The sequence below is a fragment of the Mustela nigripes genome, chromosome 14 (genome assembly GCF_022355385.1).
Source record: "Mustela nigripes isolate SB6536 chromosome 14, MUSNIG.SB6536, whole genome shotgun sequence".
Lineage (NCBI taxonomy): Eukaryota > Metazoa > Chordata > Mammalia > Carnivora > Mustelidae > Mustela > Mustela nigripes.
The window spans coordinates 22,842,613-22,852,299 of record NC_081570.1 but is presented as its reverse complement, the minus strand read 5'-3'; the positions used below and the strand labels follow the sequence as shown (position 1 = coordinate 22,852,299).

At 61.6% G+C, this 9,687-nt stretch overlaps 1 protein-coding gene across 2 annotated transcripts in view; it reads left to right on the top strand.

The window, feature by feature from the left end:
* The first annotated feature begins 6,385 nt into the window (after positions 1–6,385).
* SDC3 (syndecan 3) overlaps positions 6,386–9,687 on the top strand; it is a 35,230-nt gene continuing 31,928 nt past the window's right edge. Inside the window, exon 1 of one of the 2 annotated variants that reach the window (XM_059376939.1) lies at positions 6,386–6,406. Coding sequence is in view for 1 of the 2 variants with exons in the window: in XM_059376938.1 (XP_059232921.1) it covers positions 6,900–7,037 (138 nt within the window). In the remaining variant the exon portion in view is untranslated. Of the gene's footprint in view, positions 6,407–6,709; positions 7,038–9,687 lie in introns of those variants that run through there. The other variant, XM_059376938.1, reaches the window with a different exon arrangement.

Genomic DNA, 9,687 nt, shown 5'->3' with positions numbered 1-9,687 from the left:
GGGGGGGGGGGGGGGGGGGGGGGGGGGGGGGGGGGGGGGGGGATGTCCCCTGACTTGAGGGGCTCAGGAATGGAGTCTCACCCAGACTGGCATCTGCCCTAAAATCAAGCTTCCCCTCTTCCCCCTCTGTGCCCAGCTTCTCCTGGGTTCAGGGCTAGTCCCTCACTCTGGTTAGGTGTGACTCCATGTATGGTCGAGTGAATTCGGCTCAAAGGCCCCAGTGTTGCCTTTGACTCACTGGGTCTCCTCTCTGCCACATCACTGACCTCTCTGAGCCAACTGTCACTGGCCTGGTCACCCAGTACTGCCTCCTTCACGGGGATGGCATGAGGTCAGGTGGGCGGGGCTGACGGGGGCAGGCCCATGTCTCTGTTAATATGACCAGAGGCCCTGGCGCCACTTTATGGGGCCACCTCCCTGGTTTCTGCTCCAAACTTCAACAACTAAAACCTTTAAGCCGTTTTTGTTTTTGTTTTTGTTTTTCCCCTTCTAAGCCTTTTTATGACCCCAGCTCCACAGGTCCTGTGCGACCTCTGTGGGTCTTGGTCCTCCCTTTAGACACTTGGCACAGGGCTAGGCCCATAGTAAGCCATAAATAGGAGTTGTTGTCAATTATCATCGGGCCCAATTTTCCCTGCCATGTTGGGGCCCTTGGAATCTTCACCAGAGTCACTGTTCAATTTAGTTTTCCAACTGGGACGTTTTCAAGCACGAAGCCAGAAGCACTGAGTTATTCCTGCTCCACAGCCCACATGTGATGGGGCCCTACTCCTGGGGTCATCCCAGATGAATAGGGCCACAGGGACACGACGGGACATTGTGGAGAAGTGGGGTGTGACTCGCAGACCAGGTCACACAGCCAGCATGTTCTCTCCCGGATTGCTTGCTCCCTGTCTGGGACACTCTATGGTGAGGTCCCTGTGGGGAGGGGCCAGGGACTCACACCTGCCACCTTGCAGGCAGAGCCTCCTGCCCATGCAGCCTTCCAGGACTGCAGGCTCGTGAGAGAGCCCAGGGCAGCTGCTCCGGAAGCTCGATACACGGAGAGACGGGAGAGACCAGGCGAGCTGATCAGTGTGTTCGTGCATCACCTGTGTTTGTGATAATTTGTCACAGGGCAGTAGGTAGCAGTGTCCCCCCCAACTCCCCACCCCCACGGCTGGTGTAGCTCAGGAGGGTCCCTGGCAAAGCAGAGCACCCGCCTGTTTCTCATTTCTCCCAGGAGCCACAGGCTGCCACAGTCTGTGCTGGCCCTTGTGAGCCAGCTCCCGCCCCTGCTCCCTCCCCAGGACTCCAGGAAACTTCCACGGAGCTTTACAGAGGCCAGGTGGGTGGGGGTCTCTGGGGGGGGGTGCTGGGCCAGGGATTCTCAGGAGGCCACAGCTGTGTTGTTCCAGAGGTGGCTCGGCCTCAGTCCCAGCGGAGGGTCCCCAGTCCCTGCTTGCCTCCCTCAAATCCTGGAGCAGGGCAGTCACTCACTCTAACTTCCATGGCAGGAACGTGGTCCCCGATGTCACCCGGGCAGGAGGCAGACCTGGGATTTGACCCCTGCTCCTGCCCTCTGCCAGGCCTGTCCCAGGGCCCCTTGCAGGTGCTGGGAATGAAGTCACCCCTCGCCCCCTGCCAGGACCTGATCCTTGTATGGGTGAAGAGCCTGAGGCCCAGGGCCAGCCACACCCCCCACCCCAACAGGCAGTGAGGGACTGAGCAGGGACCTGTTCCACGTGATTGCGGTTGCTCGGTTGCTCGTGTGTTGCCCACGCACGCCCTGGGAGGCCAGCTCCCTCAGTTCCCAGTCTGTGCCCACCTGGCCCGGAGCAGGGGCTCCAGAACTGAAGGCTGAGGTATGGAAGGGGCCTCTACCGACCTCAAAACACCAAGAACCACCAGACAGCCCGACTACCTCAATAAGCGCAGTGTTTGCTCAGATCCCAGGGCTCGGCGGGGTGTGGTGGGGGGGAGAGGGTCTCCTTGACGCACTCAGTCCTCTTTCTCATGCCCCCCTCCTGCTCCAGGTCACTCTCCTGCACCCTCTTTCCTTGGCTGCACCCCCTTTCCTTGGCTGTTACCCAGCTGGGCAGCTCCAGCCCCAGGATGAGGTGAGAAAGGAAAAATATTTTTAGAGAGGCTTTTTTTTTTTTTCTTCCAGGAAAATGACTCCAAATGTGCAATTTATTCCCAGGAACGGGGGGTGGGGGGGGGGGTGGGGAGGTGGGCAAGTGGGTTGGCTTTTGGAATGGCAGTGCCCTCCTCCCTTCCCACCCCTTCTGCTCTCTCCCTCCCCTTCCTCCACATCCCTGCAGCCCCCCTCGTCTCCCCCCTTCCCCTTGCTGGGAAAGACCACCTCTGGGCCTGTCCCAGCCCCCCGCCCCCCCCATCCATTTCCTAGCCCTGTGACCTGGGCCTGGTAGGACTGGGCCGCCCCAAGGAAGGAAGGGCTTGAATGAGGGCCTCGGTTGTGCTGTAGGTTTTTTGTCATGAGTTTTTGCAAATAGGAGGAAAGAGTGGGTGAGAGAAAGCCTCCAGGGCAGGGAAGGAAGCAGCCTGGGATTCTGCCTTAGACTGACTCTGTGACCCCAGGCCAGTCACTTCCTCTTTATGGGCCTCACTCAGTTTTCTCACTCATAACATGGGCAGATGAAGGGGGTGCAGCAGGGAGAGCAACACGAGCCCTCCCCGCCGCCCCCCCCATGCTCTGCTCTTATTTCTAGGTGAACAAGCCCCTGGAATGTTCCTGGCCTCATCCACACACAGCTGGAGCTGGAGCTCAAGGCCTCAGAGGCCATCTCCTGGGCCGGGCTCAGCCTCAGTGTGACCTGTCTGCCATGGATCAGGGGAGATGCTGCCACCACCACCCCTGTGAAGCCTTCCTAGATTGCTTCTGTGGCAATCAACCCCTCAGAGTGTTGTTAACACTTCCTTGCTTAGTGCCCTGCTCACTCACAAAAACGTAGGGGCAAAGTTGTTGTAAACTTAAGGAAACTGAAGCTTCAGGGCCCTTTGCCTGCATGGCCCCCTTCTAAAGCCTTGTTCTTAATTTTGTATTCGTGGTCCCCTGAAATTGTGTAAGCTTTGGACCCACACAGCTGGGAGCTACCCTCATCTTTGTCCCTGCCCCCCCCCCTCACCAGGTGGCCTGGTGCCTGGGGCAGACCTGGCCAGACAGGAGTTCAGGGTGTCTGGGCCTCCCCTGGCCTCACCTGCAAGACCAGTCTAGTCCCTCAGCTGGCCTGTCACCAGCTTCTCAGAGCCCGTCTCCCTGAGTGTAAAATGCAGCCAACTGGAACCGCAAATATATGTGTTATGCTCCCCGGGGGCCAGGCTTTGTTGGAGGGGCTCCCAAGCATTGGCTCTTTGGTCCTTGTGGTAGCCACCCCCAGAGGCAAGTGTGTTTGCTGTCTGCACTTCACAGGACCATGGGGACAAGTCGTGAGACCGTTGCCGGCAGGTGCTCAGAACAGTGCCTGGCGAGCAGTCAGCCCTCCGTGGATCCTGGTTCTCATCTTAAAGGGCAGTGCTGGGTGACAAAAAGCCAGCCTGTGGAGCCAAATGTCTGTGGGGCAGGCAGCGTCAGCCAACAATTACTGAGCACCAACTGTATGCCAGGCCTGGAGCTGGAACTGGCAACAGGGTTACTCGGGCACAGAGCTCAAAGCTGTTGGCTAAGGCTCCCCTGTACCCTTTGCTATCTTTTTGGAGCCCAGGGTCCAGGCTGAGAGCTCAGGTCAGGATCTCAGCTCTCATTTACCAGCTGTGTGACTTTGGGCTTGTCTCCTAGCTTCTCTCTGCACACTTCTCAGCAGCGCCGGGGGCACGCTGAGCTCCGCTGGAGCTCTGCGATTGTGATCCACTGGGAATTCCAAGGTGTTCCTGCTTTTGGGGGAGCCAGTAAAGTCAGGTGGGGAGTGCAAAGATGGAGCTTGAATGGCCCTGCCCAAGGCAGTCAGCGAGGCTCCCCAGAGGGTCCTGGGGACAGGGGGGGACCTGATGCCTGGGTGGGTCACCATGGCGGGGGAAGGGAGACCCCGAGGGGCTGGGGCGGAGCTGGAACACACAGGTAGGCAGGGGGGAGATGACTGGATGGAACCCTGGGTGTGGGAGGGCCCATGAAGGTGTGCATCTGTGAACCCCAAGAAGAGCACGGGCGGGGGCACGGTGGGGGGTGAAGGAGCGGGATGAGACGCTCAGGGGTCCAGACCTGTGCTCACTCCTGCTGGTGACCAGTGTCTTTGAGGAGCGGCAGGTGGCGCTCCCCGCCTGCCCAGCTGAGAGATCCTCCATCTCCCCCCTTCCTTAGGAGGTCAGGGAGGAGGGGCTGCTGCTTCTAGAAGTCTCAGAACCCGCAGGAATCTCTGAAGATGAGCCACACTCACTGCCCACCTTGTGCGTGGTGTCCTGATGGCCTTCCTGACAGCTCCTTCTCAGAGCCTTGCATACCTCCCAAGACAGAGTCTCCACTACCGCTCCTAGTAGCTATCTGTGGCCAGCTCCAGGTGTTCGGAGCCCCCCACACCCCCTTACACCAAACCAGCTTCTCATACCCTCGCCCTAGCCTTGCTGACCCTAACTCTGCCCTTTGGAAGCCCTCAAAACCAGTCCGGTCCCTGGCTGGTGGCAGCCCTTCTGGAAGATGCTTGCCGCTCTAACAGGTGCCTTATTTTATAGACCCCACTGCACCCTCCTTTACGGAATCCAGAGTACAAGGGCAGGGGAGGGGTCGTGTTGTCACGACCTGGCGCCTGGCACCGCGCCTGACACACAGAGGCACTCATCTTATATCAGGAGAATGAATGTGTGAGTGCATGGACCCTGCGTGGTCACTATCTCCATCTTCCAGCTGGGAAGCTGGGGCTTGGGAAGGTGAAGCCTCCAGTGTCACATATGTTAGTAACTGGCAGAACGGGGATCTGCCTGACCCAGAGCTGGCGTGCTTCACTTCCAACCTGTACTGTCTCAGCTGGAACCCCTCCTCCTCTCCCGGGCCCCATCGGCCCTCTTGGACCCGTCTCCCCAAGGCTCCCGTAGGCCAGAATTCCAAGACTTGGGCAATATGATTCCTAGAGACTGGGACAAGAATTCCTAGGGATTTTTGCATCTCAGAGTTGGAAAGTTTCCCTCCCTTCCACTCCAGGATCTGTGCCATGGGGCAGCTAGCCGGGTCCTCTGCACCCTTTAGGAACTAGGTTCAGTTCAGCCTTGTGCCGAGCTGACATTTGTCCTTGGGACCTCTTCATCAGGGCCCTGAAGGACAAGTGACAGTCCCCCCGACACCCCAAATCATGGTTGGCACCCCAGGATCTTTTTCCCTGGGCCCAAACCCAGCCCTTTCCCTGTTGGTTCCATTTGTCCTGGTTTCGGTTCCCCTTTTCCTTGGGGGAACTGTCCCAGTTTCAGCTCGATTTGGTTCCTATTTCCTGATAACAGGCCCGGAACAGGGTGCCAGACATAGGAGCAGACTTCCAGCCTGCCATCATTAGCAAAAGACCTCCCTTCCCTGGGTCTCAATTTCCCATCTAGGCACTGACAGCACCTTCTTCATGGGGGCTGTTGACAATGAAATGAGACAACTCAGGTAACGAGCGGGGGGCCATGCCTGCCTGGGGTTGGGGCTTAATAAATATTCACTTTGCCCCCCATCCCCCACCCAACATCTGGGGCCAGGTGAGCTCAGGTGAATGGGAAACACATTCACTGACATAACAGATTGATTCTGAGCTCCCACTATGTGCCAGGGTCCCAGGGATGAGCCAGGTGGCGCAGACCTGCCCCCCCCATTGCCCCGCTCCTGGAGGTCCTGTGCTTCGGGATGGGGACTTGAATAAAAAGTAAAGTGCACAGAATGTTTGGGGGGGCAGTAGAGTTAGATCAGGCAAGACACCTGCACACCCCTTCTCACACCACCCCACTGGAGGTGTCAGCGAGCTGGCCCCCCACAGCGGGTGGGGGTGCAGTGGAGGCAGGGCTGCCCCACTTTCCCCCTGCTGATCCGGTAACGGGGCAGCCTCAGTAACAACCCTCAGGTGTGCAGGGGACACGGAGGCCTGGAGAGGTCCAGGCTTGGTCAGAGGTGTCCTGAAGGTACCAAAGCCCCTGGACCTGGGTGACATCTGGCCCACTGTGTCCACTGGCCTGGGACCCGGAAAAGCCACAGGAACGGTACCCTTACGGGTAAGCTGCTAGTGATCACACAAATGCCACCCATCTACTCAGGCCCTCAGTGAGCCAGGCCCGTCCTCCGGCATTCCCACGCGGGATCCTTTCCTTCCTGCGCTCCTGCCAGCCCTCGGAGGAGCGCAGCGTTCTACGGGATCCCCATCCTTGTGGTCGAGGCTCAGCGAGGCAGTCCCAGGCGCACAGCAGCCACTGTGGCGGAGGCCGGCGAAGGCCAGGGCGCGGGGTGGCGGAGGTCGGGGAGCGGGGCCGGGGGGGAAGGGGCTGGGGCCGGGAGGGTGGCGCAGAGCGCGGGCGGGAGGAGACTAGGGGGTAGGCGAAGGCCGGGGCGCGGGGTGGCAGGGAGGGGAGGGGTTGGGACGGAGAGAGGGGCGCAGGGCCCGGGCGGGGGGAGACTAGGGGGGCCGGTAGGGGGGGGGGCGGGGGGGCGGGGGACGCGCTCCGGCCCGCCCCGCCCCCCGCCCCTCCTCCCGCTCCGCCCGCGCTGGGGGCGGCCCGGCGGCGGCGGCGGCGGCGGCGGCTGTGGCGGCGGCGGCGGCGGCGGCGGCGCACGCTTCCTGCGGGCGCGGCTGCTGTGGGCGCGGAGCTGCGAGGCGGAGCCGGGCCGCCGAGCCGGGAGCCCCGAGCCGGGAGCGCGTCGGTCCAACCTCCGGGCCGCGCCGCCGCCGAGCAGCCGCCCCGCGCGCCGCGCCTCGGGAACAAAGGCGACCGCCGCCGCCGCCGCCGCCATGAAGCCGGGACCACCGCACCGCGCCGGGGCCGCCCACGGGGCAGGCGCCGGGAACGGGGCCGCGGCCGGGCCCGGGGCCCGCGGGCTGCTCCTGCCGCCGCTGCTGCTGCTGCTGCTGGCCGGGCGCGCCGCGGGGGTGAGTGACGCGCGCCGGTTCCCGCGGGTCCCCCTCCCCCCGACCCCCTTCACCCAGCCCGCCCCCGCACCCCCCTCCCCCGACCTCCGCGCGCCCCCCAGCCCCCGCGCCCCTCCGCCTGCGGGCGCTCCCCAGCCCCTCGTCCCCCAGTCCCCAGGGCTGACCCCGTGGGGGAGGCCGCCCCCGCCGCCGGCCGCCTCCGGGGCTCGCTTCTCCGGGCTCTGGGGACCCCTCCCTCGGCGGGCGGCCGGGCGGGAACCGGAGCGCGGGGCGCGGAGTACCGCGCCCCTTTCCAGCGGGGTCCTCGGCCCGGGGTCGAGAGGCGCGGGACAGGCTTGACGGCGGGCGGGGGGTCGCCGGGCGCGGGGCCCGGGTTGGGTGTGTCGTGGGTCTGGAGCGAACGTGGCTTTGGCTTCGCGGGTGTGCCCAGAGCGTGGCCACTTTTAGAGAATTGGGGTGGGTTTCCTGCCGGGGCGGGGAGGTGTGCGTTTGGTTCCTCCGAGGGTCGCTTTGGGAAGGACAGTGGGGGCCCGGAGAGGGGGAGGGGTGGAGGGTGATTTGCGTGAAGGTGACCTGAGGGGGTGAGTGAGGGTGACCCCGTGTGTCTGATCCCCTCCGCGCCGGGTGTTGGGACCTGTCGGCTGTGTAGGGGTGAAGGATGAGGGATGAGCAACAGCCCAGCACATGGCTGCCTGCCGTCTTGCCTTACCTGGATGTGGACCCTGTGGGAGTGACCTATTGTGTGTGCCAGCGGAAGGGTGGGCAGTTATGGGCTGGGGCTGTGGGTGCCCGTTGTGGGGGGGGGGGGGAGTGTGTGTGTGTGGGAGAGATCTCCGCGGTGGGTGTGTGCTTGGACCCATGGGAATGTGTGTGTGCGTGTGTGCATGTGTGCAAGTGCTCGTGGCTGCATGGGTGACCCTGTGCAGGGGGCTCGTACAGTCGAGGGGGGCAGAGTGTGTGCAGGGCAAGGGGAGTATGTGTGTATGTGGTGACCCCTTCAGTCTCCCTTTGAATGACCACGCAGCTGTGGGGTTGAGCTGAGTCCCTGTTCCATTAGGGGGAGGGGAGGAGCTTTAGAGAAGGACCAGCTCCCCACCTTGAGGGACCTAGGTCCCAAGTGAGTTCCCCCACAGACGCCAAGTCTGGAGCCCAGGCTGGGGATGAGGTGGGGGTTTCTGGGCCCAGTCTCTGTGGCTCGTTCTAGGAGCTGCACCTGTCCCTCATTCCTCAGGCTGGAAAGGACCCTGGTCTCTGAGGCAGCCCCCCGGGAGCCGACTCTGTCCCTGCATGTTTCCGTGGGCCTTGGTGGGCTGGCCTGTAAAATGGGAGGACAGGCATGGACCGAGAATTTGCTTTTTGGACAGACAAGCTCCTCAACAGCCTTCCCACCTGGGGGCTGAATGAAGGGTGGAGGGAGCATTGAATGCCAGGTCGAGTACAGTGCCTGGTGGGCTGGTAGCCTCATCCCCAGTCCTCCCCCAAAGGGGTTGAGAAGAGGTCCCTGGGTGGGACTGGGACCCAGCCCATCCTAGCGCCTGGGTCACTTTCTGAGCCACGCTTTTGAAAGAGCAGTTTTGAAATCAAAATCTTGGAAATAACCCAGCCTTGGGTTCAAATCCTGGCACACCCCCCCCCCATGCTGTGACCTCGTGCACACTGTCACATCTCTCTGGGCCTCTACTTTCTCTTCTGTAAGATGGGGCTGGTAACACCATCCTCGGAAGTGAGATGAGATGATACGTGGGCTCATTCACAGAAGTAAATGTTTGATGTGTAGATGAATGAAAAGGGGACATAGGACAAAAGGCTTGATATTTGGAGACCCGGCAGGGATCTTGAGCTGTGTGACCCTGGGTCAGGCCCATCCTTTGCTGAACCACTGTTTCTCACTCCTACAACAAGGCTAATATAGTTCGTGCCCCACAGGGTGGTGGACGAAGGAAGGGAGTGCCTGGCTGGTGGAAGACTGTTCTGGAGAGCCTCAGTGAGACAGGGTGTCCCTGAACCCGATGGCCAAGCAGAGTGGGTGTGGTTCAGACCCACAGCTGAGGAGCAGATAAAGCAACACCCCCTCATTGGGTCTGGGCCTGGAGGCCAAGGTGGTGGGCTTGACTGGGAGGGACTCCAGATGAGGTGGGAAGGGGAGCCCCTCTCCTCACCTTACCTCTTCCCCAGGGTTGGGCTGTCCAGGAGGAGTGTCACCTCCCCTGGCCCAGGAGCCAGAAGGGTAAAGGGTGGGGCCCAGCTGCCGGGCGTGCCACCCTGAAGGAAGAAGGAGATGCCTGTAGCAGGAGGGACCGAGATTAGACCAGAAGGGCCCCACCCAGGATGGCTCCTGGTCTCCATGGTGGGGTCCTCTAAGGACATCATCGATGGGGCGTGACTGGCTCTGGGCAGGAGAGGAACAAGATGACCCCTGCTCTGCTCACCAGCTTTAAAGGGAGCGTGTGTGTGTGTGTGTGTGTCCTGGCATTTGCTTTGCGGAGTCCTCTCCTGAGAGACCAGGTGACCAGGACTCTTGAGGGATAGCTGCCTTCAGAGCCACATCTGTCACCACCCAGACAGGCTTGGAGTGTGGGGATTCTAGAAGTTCTAGCTTGGAGACATGTTCATGTAGAAGCTTGGATTTTAGGCTTCATCTAGTCGTGTT